The 22261-nt window shown below is 55.2% G+C and overlaps 10 protein-coding genes across 10 annotated transcripts; 4 read left to right on the forward strand and 6 right to left on the reverse strand.

Moving 5' to 3' along the window:
• Nucleotides 1–292: 292 nt before the first annotated feature.
• Nucleotides 293–2025, forward strand: A1O3_07923 (elongator complex protein 2; the record flags this gene model as incomplete). Its single annotated transcript, XM_007738028.1, has 3 exons — nucleotides 293–1483; nucleotides 1531–1707; nucleotides 1762–2025. 3 exons carry the CDS (start codon nucleotides 293–295, stop codon nucleotides 2023–2025), a joined length of 1632 nt encoding a protein of 543 aa, XP_007736218.1.
• Nucleotides 2026–2176: 151 nt separating this feature from the next.
• On the reverse strand, nucleotides 2177–2605 carry A1O3_07924 (ubiquitin-like modifier 1; the record flags this gene model as incomplete). The annotated part of the gene is made up of 3 exons (XM_007738029.1): nucleotides 2177–2294; nucleotides 2353–2523; nucleotides 2571–2605. The coding sequence occupies 3 exons, from the start codon at nucleotides 2603–2605 to the stop codon at nucleotides 2177–2179; spliced, it is 324 nt and encodes a 107-aa protein (XP_007736219.1).
• A 492-nt stretch (nucleotides 2606–3097) lies between these two features.
• A1O3_07925 (uncharacterized protein) lies at nucleotides 3098–5560 on the forward strand (the record flags this gene model as incomplete). The annotated part of the gene is made up of 1 exon (XM_007738030.1): nucleotides 3098–5560. The coding sequence occupies one exon, from the start codon at nucleotides 3098–3100 to the stop codon at nucleotides 5558–5560; it is 2463 nt and encodes an 820-aa protein (XP_007736220.1).
• Nucleotides 5561–5925: 365 nt separating this feature from the next.
• A1O3_07926 (ATPase) lies at nucleotides 5926–6831 on the reverse strand (the record flags this gene model as incomplete). The annotated part of the gene is made up of 1 exon (XM_007738031.1): nucleotides 5926–6831. One exon carries the CDS (start codon nucleotides 6829–6831, stop codon nucleotides 5926–5928), a length of 906 nt encoding a protein of 301 aa, XP_007736221.1.
• Nucleotides 6832–7964: 1133 nt separating this feature from the next.
• On the reverse strand, nucleotides 7965–9401 carry A1O3_07927 (uncharacterized protein; the record flags this gene model as incomplete). Its single annotated transcript, XM_007738032.1, has 2 exons — nucleotides 7965–9233; nucleotides 9291–9401. The coding sequence occupies 2 exons, from the start codon at nucleotides 9399–9401 to the stop codon at nucleotides 7965–7967; spliced, it is 1380 nt and encodes a 459-aa protein (XP_007736222.1).
• Nucleotides 9402–10137: 736 nt separating this feature from the next.
• Nucleotides 10138–10574, forward strand: A1O3_07928 (uncharacterized protein; the record flags this gene model as incomplete). Its single annotated transcript, XM_007738033.1, has 2 exons — nucleotides 10138–10423; nucleotides 10477–10574. 2 exons carry the CDS (start codon nucleotides 10138–10140, stop codon nucleotides 10572–10574), a joined length of 384 nt encoding a protein of 127 aa, XP_007736223.1.
• A 2137-nt stretch (nucleotides 10575–12711) lies between these two features.
• On the forward strand, nucleotides 12712–14061 carry A1O3_07929 (uncharacterized protein; the record flags this gene model as incomplete). The annotated part of the gene is made up of 1 exon (XM_007738034.1): nucleotides 12712–14061. One exon carries the CDS (start codon nucleotides 12712–12714, stop codon nucleotides 14059–14061), a length of 1350 nt encoding a protein of 449 aa, XP_007736224.1.
• A 1543-nt stretch (nucleotides 14062–15604) lies between these two features.
• On the reverse strand, nucleotides 15605–17002 carry A1O3_07931 (uncharacterized protein; the record flags this gene model as incomplete). The annotated part of the gene is made up of 1 exon (XM_007738035.1): nucleotides 15605–17002. One exon carries the CDS (start codon nucleotides 17000–17002, stop codon nucleotides 15605–15607), a length of 1398 nt encoding a protein of 465 aa, XP_007736225.1.
• Nucleotides 17003–17632: 630 nt separating this feature from the next.
• Nucleotides 17633–18937, reverse strand: A1O3_07932 (uncharacterized protein; the record flags this gene model as incomplete). The annotated part of the gene is made up of 1 exon (XM_007738036.1): nucleotides 17633–18937. The coding sequence occupies one exon, from the start codon at nucleotides 18935–18937 to the stop codon at nucleotides 17633–17635; it is 1305 nt and encodes a 434-aa protein (XP_007736226.1).
• A 1034-nt stretch (nucleotides 18938–19971) lies between these two features.
• On the reverse strand, nucleotides 19972–21153 carry A1O3_07933 (uncharacterized protein; the record flags this gene model as incomplete). The annotated part of the gene is made up of 4 exons (XM_007738037.1): nucleotides 19972–20307; nucleotides 20361–20564; nucleotides 20619–20910; nucleotides 20972–21153. 4 exons carry the CDS (start codon nucleotides 21151–21153, stop codon nucleotides 19972–19974), a joined length of 1014 nt encoding a protein of 337 aa, XP_007736227.1.
• Nucleotides 21154–22261: the final 1108 nt, after the last annotated feature.

Raw genomic sequence — 22261 nt, forward strand, 5'->3', positions numbered from 1 at the left:
GTTGCTCGTTGACCAACGCCTCGGACAAATCAGTGCTTCCCCAGGCGCTGCTCGCCCAACAGAAGACTATATATCTCTCCGGGGCTGGCCTGCTTATCTTGTCAGCAGATTCGTCCCCCTGTCGATGTTGGACTTGTGACGAGACGCCCAGTGGCAACGACGACACGCCTGATATATCGAGCGTCTTCTTTGCTCGACCAGGTAATAGGCGCAAGATCCGGGTTCTCTGAGCTTGCCGCCGGTTCCATGTTCACCGAATCCATATCCATCTGAGCAACGTTCCTCCACCATCATGGACACCTTGTTGACCGCCGAGTCGGCGGTGAATTCACCTCGGTACCGACGCAAGTCGAGTACATTTGTGGACGCCATCCACGACCTTCCTGAGAAGAGCGAATTGGCACCTGCCCAGCTGTACAGCACTGAATCTGGGCGTCTGTTTCACTCTGGGCGGATCGCGATTGCTACGGTAGGGCTGCCTGCCCGGGGCAAAACACATATTTCCGTGGCCCTTGCTCGATACCTTCGCTGGCTCGGAGTCAAGACGAGGATCTTCCACCTGGGCGACTATCGAAGAGCCATTGTAGGTCCAGGAACGGATGTGCCTGACGACTATTTCTTCGTCAATGCCTCCGCTTCATCGGTCTTGCTGCGGCAGAAGATCTTGAAGAAATGCAGAGAGGATATTTATCATTTTCTCAACCACGAAAATGGGCAGATCGCGATCTACGATGCAGTCAACCCGTTGTCGGCGGGACGGAGATCTCTGGCCAAAGAGTTCGCGAAACACGATATCAAAACGCTGTTCATCGAATCCAGCTGCGACGACCAGCGGATAATCGAAGAGAATGTCCGCAGTGTGAAAATCTCCTCTCCGGACTATGTGGGATGGTCGGAGGCAGACGCCGTCAAGCATTATCTGAATCGGATCGCGGCCAAGATCCCGCACTTTGAGACCATGGAGGAACAAGATCTCGACTGGATTAAGATGATCAATGCCGGCCAGAGACTGGTGGTCAACAACACCAGCTTCGGCTATCTCTCGCATCGGATTGTCTTTTATTTGTTGAATTTACACATCAAATCTCGGCACACATACTTTACACGTGCAGGCACAACTCTGGAAGAGGAGTCATTCAAGGCCGACGCCTCCTTATCGCCTCAGGGAAGAGACTACGCGAAGAAAATGACGGCGACGTTGCTAAAACATCGGGAAGAGGAGAGAAAAGCCATTTTGGAAAAGGGGGGCACTGAAACCCCGCTGAAGCCGCTCATCGTGTGGACTTCGACCCGACGAAGAACGGTGGAAACTTCTACCTTCCTCGAAGCCAAGGGGTTCAAAGTGAGACAGAGATCTCAGATGAGTCAGTTGAACCCCGGGGTATGCGAGAAGAAGTCAGAGCGAAGGATCCGCCAGGAATATCCCGAAGAAGTATTGAAGCACGACCTTGACCCATACCATCACAGATTCCCACGAGCAGAGGTATGTTGCAAGACTTTGATGTCAAGGACGCTGGCTGATCTTCCAAGTCTTACCACGATGTCGCTGTCCGATTAGAGCCTGTGATCCTGGAATTGGAAAGAGAGCAGAATGATCTCCTCATCATTGCCCACGAAAGCGTGCTTCGTGTTTTATACGGCTACCTGATGGCGTGCAATGCCGCCGACATTCCCTTCTTGTCTTTCCCACGAGATGAGATCATCGAGGTGAGCCGGACCGCACTCATGCAATGACACTGACCAGTGCTGACGAGCGGACAGATCATTCCTGCGAGTTATAACAACGAGGCCAAACGGATCAAAATCCCCGATCTGCCGCCGGAGATCATCCCAGCATCCCCGGAAGGAATCAAAGCACCTGCTCCTCCCAGCGGATTCGCTACACCCATTCCTGGGTTAGGAAGCGGCCTAGCGAGTCCTCTTGGGCCCGGGCGAGGACCGGGGACACCGGAGCCGTCTGCATCCGGTTATAAGACGCCGGAGGATTCTGAAAATCTGTCGGTTCGGATGCATGATGTGGTGTGATGCCGTCCTCGGGTTCGAATCCTCTGGAACAATGCGGATTCCAACCTGGGCGTGGGGGCGGATGTGCGCAATGTCAGGAATCTATCTGGTCGCACTCGATACCTAGTATCTGGCCCATTGCTGCTGCTTAGATCGTAGTGATTGAAGAGTCTCAGCCACCGTGCAGAGTCGAGACGAATAGGATGTTGTCACGATTTTGGAGTTCATATTCATGCTCGCCTTCAAGCTCCCAGTCAGAGTCGTTGATAAGAACAAGAATACCAGGTCGGCTTGAGACGGCAGTGTTAGTGTTAGTCTTTGATCCGCGGCGAGGGGGTGGGCACATACACTGCTCCATCCAGGACGAAGAGTTCCTTCCGAGAATCCTTCATCAGCTGGTCACAGATGTACTTGACCAGGTAGCCGACCGTGGGCGCTTTCCCGTCGGTGTCGGCGGCGTGTTTTGAAAGTGTCAGCTCGTGCTTGGTGACATGATCGAACAGCATCTCCAAGCCGCCCCTTTCACCGTCAGAAGTGGCCAGACACGCGAGATCAGCTTCGCTTACGAGAATTCGACTGTAATTGTGACGGTGTCGGACATCACGACAAGAGCAGAGCGCGACAAATATGATTACTATCTGTCTCCGGCTGCGGGCGACGATAGATGTGGCGGCGGCGTAGGCTCAAGGTTCAAGGTTCACGCCGTCGCAAGCTCCGGTAGACAACCTCGTTTGTACCTGCGTGGTGTCGGGATGGTGGAGGAACAGGAACAGGAATGGAATCTGCAGAGTAGGAGCGGGATGATGATACACCTGAGGTTGAGAGGTTGAGAGGTTGAGAGGTTGATGAAGTTTTGCAGCACAAGGCTGGGGCTGGAAGGCTCCTGTCTGGTCGGCCAATCAGAGTCTGGCGCGGCGAAAATACTGATACATGTAATTGCTCTACTAGAACAGACTCCAGAGTATCCAAAAATATCTTGGCCGGCATGGCGAGGCTATTTTGAGCGGGTGATTTCACGTTGTCGCTGTACCTGCATTCCTGGCCTTCTCCTCTGTTCGCCAGCGCGTCCTCCTCTTCTCTCGTTCCAATTCCAATGCCTGCTGATATTGTGCCCGAATATCTCAGCGTCGGTGGCAACAGACACAGCGCAGCCGCCGACTGGTCGGCGTCCTCGTCCTCGGGCCTCTTGGCCTTCGGCGCTGACCAGAACGTCGCCATCTGGGAGCCGTTGCACGATACTGGCCGCGGAATCCACGCCTTGCTATCGGGGCATTCTTCAAAGGTCACAGCGGTCAAGTTCTTACCATGCCACCTCGTGACGGGTTCTGCAAGTGGCGACCTCCTGGTGTTCGAGTTCCACGGCCACGGTCCTTCTCAGAGCTGGACTCTGCTGGACAGGGCCAAGGCCCACGATGGGACGGTCAATGCCATCGCCACTTTCGACCGGGGCAACGCCTTCGTGACTGGAGGTGCGGATGGGAATCTAAAACTATGGTGGATCGGCCAGGAGAAGCTTGAACTAGGCGCAACAATTCCGCTGACCCCCAGATTCATACCCTTGGCTTTGGCTGCCGGTCTCTTTCCTTCTAGCGCTACCGACTCGGCTTTCCTGGTGGTAGGGGGGACTAGGAATGACATCCAGGTGTACGGGATCGAAGGATTGTCGTCCTCGTCCACTCCTCAAACAAGAGTCAGACTATGCGCAGCTCTAAGAGGACACGAAGCATGGGTCAGGTCTCTGGCCTTGACGCCACATCCAGAGGGTGGCTTCTGGCTGGCATCTGCAAGTCAGGACAAATACGTGCGCCTCTGGCGCTTCCAGCCGGGTGACGCCGTGCTCGCACAGAGACCCGTCGGCCCGACCGTTTCAGCAGGCACGGGGGACACATTGACGGCAAAGGTCCAGACTGTGTCTACTTCTTACTCAAAGTACTCCATCACCTTCGACGCACTTCTACTCGGCCACGAAGACTGGGTCTACATGGCTGCATGGCGTCCCCACGCCTCGAGCCCTCAGCTACTCACGGCCTCAGCGGACGGCTCTCTTTCAATCTGGGAAGCCGACCCAGCTTCCGGCATCTGGATCAGTATATCTCGGCTGGGCCAGATTAGTGGTCAAAAAGGAGCAACGACAGCCACCGGTTCATCCGGGGGCTTTTGGACCGGACTATGGAGTCCCGATGGCGGAATGGTCACTAGCCTAGGGCGGACCGGCAGTTGGCGCCTGTGGCAGTATTCCGAACAAACGCAATTTTGGACACAACGACATGCCATTAGTGGGCATGTCAGTTCTGCCAATGGAGTCTGTTGGGCGCCAGACGGAGGCTATCTACTCTCCACCAGCTCGGATCAGACGACAAGGCTACATGCGGAGTGGCAAAGAGGCACGAAACGGAGCTGGCATGAATTTTCCCGGCCCCAGATCCATGGATACGATCTCAACTGCGTCGTCAGCACATCTCCCTACCAGTTCTCGTCCGGAGCAGACGAGAAATTGCTCCGCGTGTTCAACGAGCCGAAGGATATAGCAAAGATGCTACACCGTCTATGTCAAATCCCGCTGCCGCCGGAACAATCGCAGTTACCGGACACGGCTGCCATCCCCGTTCTGGGCCTGTCGAACAAGGCGATGGATGATAATGAGGATGTTACTCAGAATGTGACGGCGGAGCAGCTTGATTCGGACACAACATCTCACGGATCGGGGTCGTCGTTACTAGATATCCAAGAGCCTCCTACAGAGGACCTTCTGTCCCGACATACACTGTGGCCGGAGCATGAAAAGCTGTACGGGCATGGGTATGAGATTTCGGCAGCCGCGACACCGGTTGATGGGGGTGTTTTGGCTACTGCGTGCAAGGCGAGCTCAATCGACCACGCCGTGATCCGGCTCTACGACACGAACGACTGGCATGAGATCAAGCCGCCGCTGAGCGCACACTCTCTCACGGTCACTCGGCTCGCGTTTTCTTCTCATCCACCCGGCCATTTACTGAGCGTGAGTCGAGATCGGCAATGGGCAGTATTCAGACAAGGAGAAGACGATGGTGACCCACGGAGCTGGAAGTTGTTGGCAATCCACCCGAAGGCGCATGGTCGGATGATTCTGGATGGTGCCTGGCTTGGAAACCGCCACCGGTTGATGTTTGCAACAGCAGGGAGGGACAAAGTCGTCAAACTGTGGTCGGAACAGTCAGGGCCAGATGGGGTCGAGTTCACGTGCAAGGTCTCGATTGCCCGCAAATCCGCAGTCACGTCCATTTCTGCCCTGTACGATGGTGACAACGGCTCAGTCCTGGCGGTCGGCGGGGACGACGGGAGTATCTCACTTCACCGGGTCTACTGCACCGCTGATGGGCCCGAAGTCCGGGAAAGCATCGAGGTGGACCGTCGTTTCTGTCCGTCAAAGGCGGTGCACCAGTTGGCGTGGCGTCCGGTGACGGAGACGGGGACCGGGACCAGAGAACACCATGGGGAAGGTCAGCTGGCCGTGGCGTCAGAGGACAGCTCAGTGCGGATATTGAAGATCGACTTGAAATCAGAGCCAAACAAATGATACATATTGATTCTGGACGAGCTCTAATTCTAAAGCCGTAGCACGTGAGAGTGAAACATGTACGGAGAGTCCAGACACGGTTATGGTGTTAAGACCACATTTGCTCAGCACGGCGGGATGCTGATTCTGATGCTGCCGCCGATGCCGCCGTCGGTTCCGATGCCAGTTGCTCGTGATCTCTGTTGAAGATCAGACGGGGTATCTAATGCAATGAGAATGTATGCCTCAAACGAGATGTTAAGTATGCCCTAGCCCACCACATGCACCGACCCATGCCAGAAGCCGAATAGGAAAACAAACAAGCAAACGCCGCCCTGGTTCCATGACGGGCGTCCCACGATGGGCGATGGGGTGGCCCCTGAGCCCTACTGGTCGTCCTCGGCCTTCTTCTCGAGGCCATAGCCGCCCAAGCCCTCGAGACTCTCGTAAGTCTTTCCCTGGCCGGGCCGGTTCTGGTTCTGGATCTGGTTGCGCGGGCCGCGCTCGTGCAGGTCCTCCTTCAACCACTTGAGGACCAGCTCGCCGAGCTTGCTGTTGCCGCTGTTGGTGTAGCAGTCGGTTTCGGCATCGTACTTGGCCATGGGCCCCCATTCCTTGAGGCGGCCGAGGTGCATGTGGGCGAGGTGGGTGGGCCAGCCGACCAGGTTGTCGAGGATGTGGGTGGCGTAGACGATGGTGGCGCCGCGACGCTCGGTCTCGCCGCGCAGCCAGGCGAGGAAGTTGGAGCGGCTGAGCAGGTCGAGGTCGACGGTGATCTCGTCGAGCAGCAGCACGTCCCAGGGCCGGATCAGCCCCATGGCCAGCTGCACGCGGCGCCGCTCGCCGTCGCTGACCGCGTGCATGCGCCAGCTCAGGTCGATGTCCAGGATGCGCACCAGCTCGTCACGTCGCGCCGGGTAGAACGACCCGCCCACCGAGTCCAGCAGCACCGGCACCGCAATGTCCGTCCGCACAATCGGGTTCAGCACCCACTCCAGCCCCAGGTACGTCACCCCCTCCAGCCCCGCGGAGAACGGGTCGACCCCGGCAATCCGGATCGTCTGCGACGGCGCCAGTCGCTTGCCCGACAGCAGCCGCAGCAGCGTCGTCTTGCCCGCCCCGTTCGCCCCGATCAGCAACGTCCGGCTGCCCGCCGGCAGTTCCAGCGACACGTCGCGCAGCCCCAGTGAGCCGTCCACGAACTTGTAGCTCAGCCCGGTCACGCTGATCTCGGGCTTGGCCGCCGCCGCCGCGCCGCCTTGTCCTTGAAGAGCCGAGTCCTGGTTGGCCATGCTTTCTTTCTCTCTATAGGTCGGGGACAGGGAAAAAGGAAAAAGAGTCCAAAACGTCAAAGGTCGTCTTGGGATTCGTCGCTCGTCTCGTGTACTTAGTAACGTAGAACTCCAAGAGTGGCCAGTGGCAGACGGCGATGATTTTATGACATTACAATATCCCCGTCCACGAAGGGAAGTTTTTTTTCTCGCTCAATCGACTCCACCCTCCGGACGGAGTATGCCGCACACCTTTAACACGCGCCTAAGCCCAGTTCTACAGTACGGCGCCGTGCAGGCTTAGGAGGCCTGCAGTTCCAGTTCTGTCTCTATCTCATGAGAATCTCGTAGTGATGGGTCCGGCTGCCACTTCCAAAAGGCAGGGCGACGTTCACGCACTGCAACTGTCTCCTCTCCGGGTCGACCGGTGCCCAGGTAGTAGGATATCTAACATATACTCCGCCGTAGAGCCGGGCGGTGGCGGTGAATGCCAAGCCCGTTCCGCCCTGGTCTGCCTTGCCTGCCACTGCGGTGTCACAATATCATACCTAAGGTACATGTACCTAATATGTAGTACTGCTAATTGGGAACCCGCGACCGCCCAGGACGGACCGCGCCGTCTTAGGTACATAAGGTACAGCGGAGGCCGTGCCGGCCAAGAAACATCGCAAGCCGAGGAAGTGCTTGGAGCCCTTCGGAGTTTTAGATGAGACCGGTTAAACTGAGTGTCGTTTTCGCCCGCCCCTGGCTTGCCGCTCTTTTGAGCCCAACGAGTACTCCGTACGCAACGCGGAATGGAAGAGTCATGCAGGATGACACCTAAGACATTTCCAAGTGAAGCTCAGGTTCAACGATTTTCCGTGATTTGGGGTATATCTTTATTTGGGGGCATATCTCTTCACATCCCAGCCAACTCTCGTCCTCAACCTGCAGTACTAGTACGCCACACAACGCCTTGCTTTGTTGGCGTAATCAATCAAATCATTCTATGCTTTCACTTAATGCTCGCTCTTGACCTTTGGGCAAATCTTACCCTGCTCTTGATTTACCTCATCCACCCTTGGATTAATTCAAAGACATGTTGAATTCTGATCTGGTCTTTAGTCGGCCTCACGCTCCCACAACGTTTAGCTTGTTGACTGCTGCAATGACTGTCACTGACAATAATTGGCGGGAAATGCCCCCTTCACCCCTCTCAGCTCGCCTTGCCACCAATCATCCGTGCTCTCCGTCTTTTTGAGCACTTTGATTCGGTCGCCTTCGCGGAACACGAGATCTCCTTCACCTTGGCCTTGAAAGTCGTACAGAGCCGTCACAAATAGCGCTTGCTGGGAAGGTTGCCGTGGAGGCGGCGGCGGAGGCCGCTTTTTCTGGGCAACCAATGCCGCGGTTGCAGTAGAGACGGCCGAGGCGGTGGAGGGTTGCCGGTCTCGAGAAAAGTAGTCCGTGTTGGGAGCAGCGGGCGAGTAAGACATGGGAGTTTGATAGACCGATTGTGGTGAAGGACTGGGCAGGATATCCTGAGGCGTCACAGGGCTCAGTAGGGAATTCCCCGGTGATGCGGCGATCTTCGGCTTCATGTCATGAGATGGAGAAGGAGGTAGGGCCCGTGCAGGCGAGACAGACTGTGTACGACTGAAGGAGGAGTTAGCACTGGGTCGTCGATACCCATTGACGGGATTCTGAGTGTTTTCTTGGTTCATGGGTGCCCTGACGGCTTTTCCATTGGCCAGAAGCACCAACGACTCGGCCTCTCGTTGCACAGGCTTAAAGGCATCGTCCCACAGTCTGATGACTTCGTCCATTGGGGGACTCGGAGAAGGGAAGCCTTCCTCCGTACAGTACCCATGCAGCATGGTGTAGTAATGCCCAAGCAGGCTATTCTGGATCTGAACCTGAGCGCCTAGAAAGTGCGGGAGGAGCGAGAAGACGGACGTCAGGAGACGAGGAAGACAATTTCTCAAGTGTTCGTCAGCGGCAGAGTACGCCTCAGTGGCAGCTGCAAGGTCAGATTGGGCCTTTGCCAGAACCGCATTGTCTCTCTCGGAGCGTTTTGTCTTCTTGAGAGCCGAATCCGCCCTGTTTTGGTATCTCTCGAAGTCTAGCTTGCGGTCCTCCCTCTTCTTGATCGTTTTCCGCATCGTCTGGAGGCTGTCTTTGGCATCTTGGGCCGGTTTGATCAACCTGTCATCCACTTGAGCCAAGTCATCCGTGAGATCTCTCTTCAAGTCCGCATATTCCAATTTGATTCTGTTCGCCCGACGGAGGATGTGTTCCGGAGTTTGGGCTGGGACGTGGCCCTGGTAGTCGTCGCCCGCTCCGATAATCGGGGTATAGAGGGTTTCGAATTCTTCAAAGACACGGTGTTGATGGGATAGGATGGAAATCCACGCTTCTCTCCATGCTTTGGACGCCTCGATGATCTTTTCGGGTCAGTGGTCCGAGTACAGCCTCGGGGGTGCGGCAGCATGTCAACATACCTTTGTCAACAGCCGATCTGCTTCCTCAAAATCCTTGAGAAGGAGTGAGACATGTTGCTCATCTGCGCTCCTCTTCATGTATTTGCCAAAATGTCGCTGGACGCTATGCATGGTGGCTGCTGGGCGAGGGCAGAGCCGGCACAGCGGCCCTAATTCTGTCTCTTCAAAAGATCCAGGATGTCAACGGAAGTACAATGGTACGAGTGGTCTGTAGAACTCTGGACCCTGTGAATGGTAGGAGTTTGTGTAGCACAAGGCCGTCAAGGAGGCAGAAAGTTCAAAGTTCGATGTACAGTGTCTGTGTAGTTCTGCTTCCTTTCCTTTCCTTTCCTTGCCTTGCTTGGGTAATGGCTAGAAGCGGAGTCTGGAACATGGGCTTTCCGCAATGCAAGAGAAGACGCGTCACGCAACGCCGATCACGTGAATGTGGAGGTCATGGTACTTCCTAGTCCCAAGAGTTTCAGGTTTGAATGTTTTCTCGTTTGGCGAGCTGCCAGACCATTGTCTGGGAGCCTGATTTCCGAATGCCTTGGGGGAGACAACAAGGAGAATATCGATCCTGCAGGTGCCGCAGCAGGACAGCGGCGCAGCGGATCGGTCCTTTTGCGGCTTGATCCCAAGGCGCCGCCGTAGAAAGGAGAACTGCGCTGCAGTGCGGGTACGACGGAGCACAGCGACTCGGCAGACACGCGTTTCCCTCTTCACTCCGTGTGTGTAGGTATGCATATGCGTTCTTATGCACATGCTGCATCGTTAGGATGCGGCAGAGGTCCATGTCTTTGACACAGTAGCTGCCGACCAAGCACAATGTCGCTGACTCCTGCGCTTCCTTCCAGTAGTTGTGAAAATGGCAACTACTGTGACCTCAACCCCCCGAGGGACTTCAAGCCTCACTGTTGCTCCGACACAGAATACCGCCCCGGTCCATGAATACCGCTGCCTATATACACGCGATCTGCATAAGAAGGCCAAGAAATGGCACGATGGCTCTCTTCGGTTTCACACCTTCAATCGACGTGTCATGGTCTACGATGATGCGAAGAACTACATTGGAGACCTCCACTACACGCAAGAGGAGGAGTTTGCTGATGGGGTCGAGATACAGCTGGATCGTGGAGTCAAGGTCGAAGTTGGTGAGCGACTAGGAGAAACCCAGACTGATCTGGCTCCAATCCTCGAGAGACAGCGTCCCGAGAAGGTAGGGCCGCAACCCAGGCAGACGGCACCTGTCACAGCACGCCCACATTCAACGGGCTTCACTCAGAGCCGAACTCAGAGGCCTAAGTCGTTGCTGGAGGTTCTGGGCCCGTCTCAAGGTCGACTTGGCCGGACAAGATTGCCCTTACAATCACCTTACGAACAGCGGCAGCCAATGCCTCGCACTGAGGCTGCCCAGCCGCCAGCGAAGAAGCGAAGAATATCCAGCGACAAGGAGAATCAAATCAGTGGTGATACCCAAGGGACCAAGCCCCGTCCACCGCCCCTTCCGCAGCCGGTCCAATTGAGCGAGACAAATGCGCCCTCAATCCATGGGAGAGAGGCCCCAGTTGACTTCGAAGAAGTGCTTGATATTTCATCTGACGAGGAGCTACAACGACCGCGTGGAAGGATTGGCCGTCCACAACCCATGCGAAGTGAGGTGGTGAAGAATGTTATGGAGAAGACGAAGCCTACCTCTGCATCTACAAACCCACCTCGGACTGTCAGGAAACATCAGGCGGAAATTTCTCTTACGAGCGGAGCATCAAAAGCTGTTTCTCGCAGACACAACAATACTGCCTCTAAACACCAGCAATCGGGAACACTTTCCGTGACTACAAGCTCGCGAACATCTCTGCTGGGGACTGCGCGGTTGTTACTAAGCCAACCCAAGCCTAGGTGCAAATTGACGTGTTTGCTGCCTCTCAGAAGAGATGTAAGTATGAGAGGTACGGCTGACACTCCGAACGGCCGGAGCATATATCGAATGAATGATCTTGAAGCCGTATCAAGTGAATGTTCAGGATTGCTTATCCGACATCAAGAAACGGAATCCGACGGAAATGATGAACGCCACGAGCCCATCCAGGTCTCGAGCTCTTGCGCGTCTTCGCCCCAGATATCTGACCAGAGCAACCATATTACTTCCAGCCCACTTTTCGTACCAGAAGACAACGCTGGACACAAACTATCGTCTCCGAAGCCGATACCCACGCAGGAGAGCTTCCTTTTCACTGACTTCTCTGGCACTGGTCTGTCACGGGGCTCAGAAAGACAGCATGAGTCGCAAGAAGATATCTTCAACGTTGAAGACGCACCAACTGTAAATCAAGGCCAGATCCCTTATTCAGAAACAGTTGCCTCGCCGTTTAGTACGCATTCGAATACTCAAGAAGACACTCATCAAGGAAACGATACTCGCCCGCCGGATGTTGCAAGCCCAGCGTACGATACTGCCGGACGCACATTCCGACGCGTCTTCTCCGAGAATGATGCTGTGGATACCGAGGAAATGGGTCGGATTCCTTGTCTTCCTGTCGGCGATAGACGGACACCTCTAAAAATACTGGACAACATAAACTCGCGGCGAAATCCAGCGAAACCCAGGAGTCCAACAAAATTATATCGATGCGTATCAGACGCAACTGTGCCGGATCATGCAGTTGACGATCCCGCGCAGGGGGTCACATACGAGCCTGCGAAGGGGGAAGTAGGACCTTGGACCTCAGAAGAAGCCTTTCTGCTATTTGACTGGTGGCCACCTGAAAAAGAGAAGCCGGCATTCTGGGATGCGCATGTGAACGAAGCAGGGGTAAAAGCTGCCGTGTCAGGACCTGAACGGGGGTGTCGGACGGGCATTACCACAGCCCGACAGTTTCTTCGTGATGATGTAGATGCATTATGATGAAATGAATCATGATTGATACAAGTCAAGCCGTCTTGTCTTTGCCCTTGATTGCGTGGCTAGCTGAGCCATATTCATAGATATAGATCAGCCAAGACTGCAGGATCCAGTCCTCTGACTCTTCTGCCATGGCTGTACTCCGTACTGTATCCGTATCTCACTCAGCCTCGTCGCCGGGCGGAGTACTCCGGGCCCAAGGACCCGCGGACCTGATACGGGGCCTGTAGGTGGCCTGTACAGAATCCAATCAACGTCTTTAGGGATTGGTGGTGATATGATAGCGACCCTAGGCCTGGGGCGAAAGAGTCCGGGGAGCTGGCAGTATATGAATCCGAAGGACATGGGCGTCGGGCCTCATTCGACCATTCTTCCCTTCTCACCACTCACTCCCTGCTCCCCACTCACGACTCACGACTCACGACTCACGACCTCCACGACTCGAACATTGAGCTGCGTGCCCAGGCTGTCGCCCCCTCTCGCCCGTCTGCTTCCTTCTGCTCTCGTCATTTTTGACCGGCAAGAGATCAGCCCGCAGCCATGGCGACCTCGACAATGAGTCCTCAGCCGGTGCCCGACCCTCTATCGATGCACGCTGCCAGCGGCGCCTCTTCCTCCTCTGTTCCTCCCCCACCAACAGCGCCGGGCGGGACCCCAAGCATTCTCGAAGAAGTGGCAGCCGCGCAGAGACATCTGCGCTCCCGTCTCGCCGGGGCGCTGACCAAGCCACCGCCCGGAGTGGCCGTGGCCGCGCTGCCGTCGGTGCCGCTGATCGACATCGGGCCCTCATTCGACGGGACTCTCGAATCGCGCAAGCAGGTGGCGTCGCAGATCCGCGAGGCGTGCCTGACGACGGGGTTTTTCCAAATCAGCAACCACGGCGTCAGCGCGGCCGCCATGGCCGGGGTGCTGAAGCAGGCGGAGCGGTTTTTCCACGAGCTGTCGGAGCCGAAAAAGCAGGCCATGCACATCAAGCACTCGGCCCTGTTCCGCGGCTACGAGCCGCACGACTACACCTATGTCAATCCCGACGACATGGCCGGGGCGGCACCGCAGCAGGAGACGAAAGAGGGCTTTAACTGGGGCTACGAGGAGGCGTTGGACCCGACCGGCGGAGACGGCGCGTATGTCGAGCTGGACGGGTCCCGGCCCAGCGCCGCGGGCGCCACGGCCACCACCACCGCCAACGGCAATGTGTGGCCCGCCGAAGAGGATCTGCCGGGCTTCCATGCCGCGATTGCTACCTACTATGGACAAGTGTTGCAGTTGGCGCGGCACCTGTTCCGGCTGTTTGCGCTGTCGCTGGGACTGGACGAGACGTATTTCGACGGCCTGATGACCCATCCCGGCGGCATCGCGCGGCTGCTTTACTACGCCGCCCAGCCGGCGGTGGAGGTGGAGGTGGAGGTGGAGGATGAGAGCAAGAAGGGCGCGGACGAGGGCGAAGGCGACACCGATGGTCATGAAGAAGCGGCCAAGCTCGGCCTCGGCGCCCACACCGACTACGAATGCTTCACGCTGCTCCTGTCATCCACCAACCCGGGCCTGGAGATCCTGTTCCCGCCGTCCGCCGTGTCGGACAACAAGCCCATCTGGCGCCCTTGCCCCGTGCGCCCGGGCACGCTGACCGTGAACGTGGCGGACTTCCTGATGCGCTGGACTAACGGCTTGTACAAGTCGACCATCCACCGGGTGATGAGCAAGCCCGGCGCCGGGGAGCGGTATTCGGTGCCGTTCTTCTTCAGTATCAATTACGACGGCGAGGTGGCCCCGCTGCCGGAGCGCTCGGTGGGCGAAAGTCTCTTTGTGCCGTTGAAGGCTGGAGAGTATATCCTAGAGAGGCTGAAAGCGACGAAGCTGTTGGAGGAGAGAGAAAAAGAGAAGCCATAGACAGCTATGTTGGGACTGGGGAGGGCTTTCAGTCATACAGCCGAGATCATCCCGTGCGTTTTTTAAAACTGGATGGTGAATGCAACGAATCTGAATCCAGCTTGTTAGTGCACCTCAAAAAGAATCTGCCCCTGTACCATCCCTACCACCCACGCCTAGCCCTCTCTGCAGCCGAGACCTGAAGCCTGAGCTTAGCGACAGCCTCGTCCGCCTGCAATGCTGCCTCATCCACCGATCCACCGTAGCACGATATGGTCACCAATTCCTCGAAATGTTGATTGGATTCTGTATGCGCATCCGAATGCAACATGTGTTCTATCCGTGCACTCCGAGCACTAAGTAATGGCATATACCGAAAACATGATTCCAAAAATCGAAAAACCAAAAAAAACTGGAGGAGCGGGGAATCGAACCCCGAACCTTTTCCAATCGTAGTTAAACGATTGTGATGCTAAGGAACTGTATACCACGATGAGTAATTTGTTATGTTGTTGCAGGGTGAGAGAAATCCTTACACGTCATACCACTAGACCACACCCCCTTTGTGTTATTTGTTGACGAAAAATTGACTACTTTTAGATATGAATGACTGTTATTTTAGTGGTTATCCCGATGCCCTAGGTGCCAAATATCACTTACCGTCCCTAATTGGCTTGGCATCCTTATGTCCACAACTCAGGTCGCAAGTTCCTCCCAGGCCGCTTCAGCTTCGAACAGGTCCGAGTATTGCCTCGATTGTAAGAACGTTATACTACCCTTAAGAAAATCTGACTTTTAGGAAGATAGGTCATTTACCACGACTGGGTGCGTTTCGACGGAATATTGGCAGCCACTGTGCATTCCAGCATGAACTACCGATCTTGATGAGTTCCTGATGGCGGGCATGAAGTTCTTTGACACATTCTGTACTCTCGGAACGGTGACTCGATCTCGACGAGGTGACAATGGCTACAGCTGGCCCCGCGGAGGGAGGGTTGTCGAGGAAGCCATTCTGGAGAGCATTTTCAATGAATGCGTTACTCGAGCACCTCCCATCGATGAGTGTTGCTTCCTCCTGGGTTTCGTTGTCATTCTTCTCCCTCTTGCAGTTCTTGAGTACTTGAGTCTAGCCCCGAATTTTGGGCACATGCGGCGAGAGGCGAATGCGGGATCGAGATAGGCCATTTGCCAAGTTAGCTATCTGGTGAACGAGCCGGACAGACAGGACTGACCACCAATATTTGGGGGAGCTGTACTCATCCCACAACAGAACAAAGCGCGGGTAATGCGAGCTAATGAAGTCATTCACATGTACGGATAGATAATCAATTATAACCCATATGGTTCGGACCCGGGCGGCCTTTCTCACTCATATCAACGCCGGGTATATAATGTACTTGGATATTCTTCCATTATACTGATCCTGATCTAGTGGCGATTTAGATTGCTGGCCCAATTCGGCTGGACGCCGCAAAGATGTACGTCTCGTCTCGTCGTGATTCTGTTCGTGATTCTGTGGCCTGCTGTTACTTTCTCCCAAACTGCGCCATCATAAGATGCCATGCTATTGCCGTTCAGCCCAGGCCACCCAGCGTCTCACGACCTCATCCACGCCTTTCAAGCCAGTCCTGGTCGCCTCGATCTCGAACCACTCTCTGTGCTCACGGCCACATTGCGCGCACTCGGACTTGACGACCCGCCGCTCGGCCAGCTCGAGATGGATGAGCCTCTCGACACGATGGACATGAGGGACTTTTCTTGCCGGCACGGGATTCGACCTGGAACTGGATGGCGATGAAGCCGTGTATGGATAGTAGCGGATGAGCGAGATGTTCTGGCCGCACTGCTTGGTCCATTGAGCCATTCGCCGGTGGACGTTGGCTGCACGGCCGATTTTCAAAGTGATTGTGCGCTGCGACCGCGAGTGCGAACGAGGGTGCCTGATGGAGGCGTAGCGCGTCAGCGTTTGATTCGTCCTCTGGGAGCGTGCAGTCAACAGCAGCGCATCGTCGTCGTCATCGTCATCTAACAGTGACGAAGCCGTCTCGTCATCCGGCTTGGACGATTCCGTCTCCGGAGTCAGCCAGAATATGTAGATATACCCGGCCTCATCGGCCGAAGAGATCGGTCGCGACAACTCGGCCAACAGAAGTGAAGTGGTCTGCGGAGAAAGCTGGGCGGGGATGATGGAGAGCAGTGTTTGCGTTTGAGACTGACTTGATGGTATTGCAGTTGGTCCTGGGCGTGTAGAGCTGAACGCCTGGGTCTGTGGGACAGGGTTGGTGTATACCCGATCGCGTGACTGCCTCATCTCTGGCCTTGCAGGCCGTATTGTGCCGGCTTCTTGCCTCGCCCTGTCTGGTCTCACCCTTGGGGCAGGCAGGACATCGTCGTCATCATTGACCTGAAGGCAACAGACCCACGACCGGTTGGAACTGGATCGTGGAGGCGGACTTCGAGGTTTTGGTGGTGGTCTGCGGCGGATAGCCTCCTCTGGTACAGTCATCAGAGGACTTTGCATCTGACTCCAGCCAGACGGTAGTGTATCTCGCCGACGGGGGCGGTGGCTGCCTGGCTGCTGCTGCTGCTGCCGACGATGCCGCTTCCGCAGGTCGGGAAGCTCGTCATCGAGTTCTAATATCCCAACTCGCTCGACCAGAGTATCGATACTGGACTTTTCTTTGAGCGGATGTAGACTCGTTCTCCGGGCACCTTTCGCGGCCAGCTGTTCGGCTTGGTCTTTGTGCTGCCAGCAATAGAAGGCAGCTGCATTTTGTTCGTGCAGCACCGCAAGCACTCCGGCCCCACGACTGGGCGAGGCAGCCGGGGAATTCCTGGGCGACGCCGCTAGGGCTCGCCGACATGGTCGTCCGGTCGAGGTGATTCCTCTACATGTTGTCGCTGGATTCTTCGAGTCGGAGCGCGGGAGAAGGGATTCTGGAGTACGCCCACTGAACGACATGTCTTAGAAGACGGTCTAGTCGAATAGGACGGTAGTGTAAGGACAGCCATATCCAAATGGAAGATGTTGAAAAGAACGACGGGCTGAGCAGAAAGCAACGTTAGTGCGGGTCAAACATGGTCTACAAACGAATGAACTTCACTGGCCAGAGACACGGCATGCGGAATCAAAGACACGTCCAAACAGGCCCATTCATTGTCTGGGAAGGAGATATGAAGGAACCGAAGCAAAGCTGGAGGCCGGGAACTGGATAGAGTCAGAGTACTCCACAGAGTGATTGGATACACGTCAAGAGTCAAGAGTTCGATGGTGGCGGGTTTGGTGGCTGGGCTGAGGAGGCTTGGGCTATCAGAGTGGGCGGTGGGCTTAGGAGGCGGTGCTGCCGCAGCGCAGCCTAAGGAGCCGGAGCCTCAGGGCAAAGGGGCCAATCAAATGCAATCCCGGGAATCACAGCACAAGGTGACAACCGTCGACTTCAAAATGCATTGTATGTAAGATATAGGACATAGGATATAGGATATACAGATACACAATTATTCTGCTCAAGCTATACAATGCGAGCCTGCCAACGCCATCAGGGTATCTCTTTTATGGTGGAACTGGCGTATATTGCATCAACATCCTCCTTGCTCAAGACAAGCTGAGTCCGCTCAGGAAATCCAAGGCATCATCCTGAGCACTCTCCAGTTGCGAGATGCGTTGCTTTAATGCCGCCGACTCCAGTTTCATCATGCCAACCACGTCCCATGCTTCCGATTCACTGACTCCGTGACACCGGGGGCAGTTGTCTCTGGTGTACCCCATGTTGGTGGCGCTTGACACCGAGGTCGCCTGGGACGGTGCGGCAGACACAGCCTCCGAAAACACACTCACGACCGAGCTTACATCTGAACCGGCTTCAGACTCTGCCAAAGTCGAAATATCAGAAGAACGGTTCCTGCGATATTTGGGATGAGAACTCAAGTCAAGCTCGCAGTCCTGGTCAACCAATCTGATGCCATGGTGTGGTGCTTGGCGCGATTCATGGGATGGTCGCTGTGTTGCCAATTGTGCTTTGAGGTCTGCGATGGCCTTTTCCTGCTCTGCCGCTCTCTCTGCCATCTCCTGGAGTTGAAGTTTCAGATGCTCGTTCCTCGTTTGCGCGGCCTCCAGCTCATCGGCTTGGACATTTTTGTCGGATATGGCGGACCTCAGCGACTTTTGCTGATCCAAGTAGGCTTGTTGGAACCGGCGCAATGTCCCTTCAGCATTGAGTTGCAGATTCTTGAATGCGGCAGGTGAGAACTCATCCGGGTGACCATGTGGGAAGAGAGCGTCTTGGATGTCTAGGTGTGCCAGCTCGTCCAAGTCAATACCGTCTAGAGAAGGTTGTGCAACTGTTGACCGACGGAAGAAGCTAAACCTCGAGGCGTTGGGGGGAGCAGGGCCCGACAGACTCGGTCTATTGGGCTTTCTCGTAAATGTGTCTAGAGAATCCTGACTGGCAGAAAATAAGTTCTCCATTGTCCCAGTCTCATCGATAGGATCCAGCTTCTCCTTTCGAGGCGACGGGATCAGGGTGATATTGACAGGCTCGGATGAACCATCAAACCAGCTTGCTAGTTTCTCAACCGCTCCCGACTTCCTTGGTACTGGTGCTTCGGACGGGAGCTGGGAAATGGAGCCTGCTTCTAGGGTAGGCAATCTTTCTGGAGACAACGATCGGGTACTTTGGGGGCGAAGAAATGGCAGGAATGTGGAGGATCTTGTTGGTGAAGAGGAGGACGCTCGGGCGAACAAGGGTGGCAAGTCGGTAGCAGTTCGAGAACGCTGGTGGCCTCTTGTCGGTGCGGGTGGAGGGAGGGTCAACGAAGAGCCATCGTGAAGAGAGTTGCAAGGCAATAGACGGGAAGGAGGAGGATGTGCGAGAGCACCGGGGAACAAGTCTTGCGACATGTAGGATGATGCAATGTGGTGAGAGTAGAGCAACGGTCTGGATCGGCGGATTCGCTTGTTCTCGAGGAAAGATCGTCTAGCGGTCCAGGTGCGATAGCAGAAGCTGAGACCAAGTCGCTCCAAGTTCAGCGGTCTAGAACACCTGTCTCGGGGAGTTAGGTGTCTGCAGTCTGACTACTCTGCAACTCAGGTTGAGTGAGGTTCTCAATGAAGACTGCCCCGCCCTTCAAATCGCTGACTGGAAGTTGGCAGAGGGTAGTGGTGGTGGTGGTCACGTAGCAGCAATACAGGACAGAAAATCTGCTAGGCAAAGACCTCACAGAAATATAGAAGAACAGGAGGATAGGCCCGCACTTGCACAGTGCTCGAAGCCTGCCTTTCTATTTTCCAATCCCCGGCGATGCAGCGGTCGAAATCGAAGTGGTTGGTGTTTTGGCGGGGCACTTGGACGCCACACATTGCACGGCATTTGTCGCTTATCGGCAGGCTGTCACCGCCACGCGAGGCTGGGAAAATCACTGCATCATAAGATCCATTTACTCCGTACTGCGGCTCAAAGTGTTGTTTCAGACCATCGAGATGAGCACAGGCCTCATGACTAGACCTGCTCAAGTCATTGCCTGTTACATAATGAGCGGGGATACATCTCAGCGTCACGCTATAGCCACCTCGTCTCAAGGCTACTCAAAGTCGCCTCGCTCCTCCTTTCTGCTTCACACGGAATACTCCGTACACTGTGCTAGATTGTTGGAATGGGCGCTGAGCCATCACGATACAACAGAACAGAACAAAACAGGCTCGAACCGAGGAATGATATTCGGGTATTAGAAGATACAGCCATGTAGGCAAGAAAGATACGGTTGTCTGGCTGATCCATCAACCTTCTTGACTGTGCGATACTTCAGCTCCGGCACCACCCTTTTGAAAGGTGGAAAAAGCAGTCAAGCCTTCCCTTCTCCCTAAGAGCATGCCTTGCTAAGAGAATATCGACTCCTTCATCTTGGATTGCTGAGGGAACTGCGCTGAGCTTCGATCTAAGCAGCAGCCACCTCCTCCGTGGTACCGTTGGTACCGTTCTCTTGGCCACTCTCAGCAGTCTCGTGCTCGTGCTCGTGCTCATGGTCATGGTCCTCCTTTCCTGGGCTGTCAATGGCGACCTTGACTGCAATCTCACGACCCTCAATCTGCTTGCCGTTCATCTCCTCCACGGCCTTCTTCTGCAAGTCTTCGGAACCAAGAGTGACAAAGCCGAAGCCGCGGCCCTTGCGAGGCTCGTTGCGAGCTTGAAGCTTCTTGATCATGAATCGAGGAATGGGACGAAGAGCAATCTTAGCGGAAACCGGCTCGTAGTCGGCGAAAAGTTCTTTGAGCTGTGGCCTCATGTTAGTTTCTGATTGTCTGTGGCGGGATGGATGATCCTTACCTTTTCCTCGCTGAGATCGTATGGCAGGTTGGCAACCATGACCTTGGTCGTGGACGGGATTCCATCCTCCGGTGGTCCGCGTTGCTTTGGGGGACGGGGAGTGCGGGCTTTGGCGTCTGGGTTGATACTGGCCTTGTTGGCATCGGCGGTGACGTCGGTCAAGGGAAGGGGGTTCTCTGCGAAATCGGTAGTGGCAGCACCGTCCTGTGACGTGTCAGTAATAGTTTGCAATACCGACGTTTTGCGTGTGTGACATACGGCAGCTCTCGCACCTCCGCGAGCACGTCCACCACGGCCACGGCCACGGCCTCCACGACCGCGTCCCGAGGATCGCTTGTGCTCGGCACCTTCAGCACCTTCAGCGGCGCCCTCAGCTGTGGCAGTCTGATCAGGCTTGCGAGCGAGTTGAACAGAAACCTTGCGCTCAAGGATGTCCTTGCCAGACAGGTTTTCGATAGCCTTCTCGGCCTCTTCAGCAGTTTTCAGATCGACGAAGGCATAGCCGACAGGACGGTTGGTCCGCGGGTTGACGGGGATGGAAGTTGACTCTCTGAGAAGAAGTGCAGGTTAGCGGGTGGTGGAAAAGAAAGAACAGACGTGTGGCAACATACACATCGTAGCCTGAAAAGAACTGCTTGAGTTCCACCTCAGTTGTCGCATAAGCGAGATTCCCGATGTACAATCGACGACCTTCGGCAGCAGAAGCAAGGACAGCTTCATTGTTTGCAGCAGAGTTGTCCTCGATGCTGGCGTTCTTGAGGTTCTCGGCGAGGTTGTCGACGGCAGAAGACATTGTGGCTGAGGCACAAGTGTTGTTGTTGACCGCGAGGGACAGGACTTGTGAATGGAAATAACTCAGGTAGCTAGAGGCTGCCTTGGGAAATCAGTTGGATGAGGGGTTTAAAGGGTAGCTGAGTGCCCTAGATTCAGAGGTTTGTTTGAAGATGAGCTCGGGTTGTGGTCAGAAGAAGGATGGTTTGGTTGATGGGAGACAAAGAGAAAGGGAAGATCCAAGGGGGCGTCGCAGGCTGAGAAAATAATAAAATTAGTTTAGCTGGGAATCAAGTTAGTGGCAGTTGCGGTGGGACTTCACTAGCGGGAAGGAGCAGGCGAATAGTCAGTGACAGAGCCGCGGCAACTACCCGGAATGGGAAAAGCCAACTGACATTAACCACCGGGGAGGGGAAGTCACCCGCTGTATAACATCCTGTGCAACCCATCCCGTGCTAGCGACAAGAACCGTCATCATCAGTGAAGACGCAAGACTCAGAGCAGCACAGCAGAGAAGAATCACAGGCCACACCTTTCCCAGCCTGGACTAGGGCGCTGCGTGTGTTGGCCTACCGTGCGATTGTACCTGACAGATGCCTGCTGTTTGGTGAGTTCGTGTCACCAATCACTACTAGCAGAAGACAGTGTCGCAGCCTCACTACCTACTATGATGGGCACTCTTCCCCAGGTCTAGTCACTGTCGTGCCTGATTACACGTTGAGCTCAGTGACATGGAGCAGGGCTTGAGGGCAAGCATAATGCAAGAATACCAGGTACAGCTGGTCAGCCTTGTGCAAACCGTCCAGCGCACTCTGTTTTGTTTGCATGCTAGCCAGACCAACCAAGGCAAACAATTTCGGCGAGGAAGATAGTGTCCAAGTTGCTGTTGCTATTGCCGTTGCCGTTGCTCTCTGCACTATACGTTTGTTGTATGAGGGGGAATGGATGTCTACCTAAGGTAGGTACGTAGTCGAGCAACAGTGTGAGCATCTACCGGCTCCAATCCTGTGCTCGGCATAATACTGATCGCTCACGAAATGACCTGGGCGTACCATGTGCCCTTCGCCTAACTGTATGCAAACGATGCTAGATCTATGAGCCTCTGATAAATTTCAGATGAGTCAATGTAC

This window comes from Capronia epimyces, assembly GCF_000585565.1.
Source record: "Capronia epimyces CBS 606.96 chromosome Unknown aczIQ-supercont1.7, whole genome shotgun sequence".
Taxonomy (NCBI): Eukaryota; Fungi; Ascomycota; class Eurotiomycetes; order Chaetothyriales; family Herpotrichiellaceae; genus Capronia; species Capronia epimyces.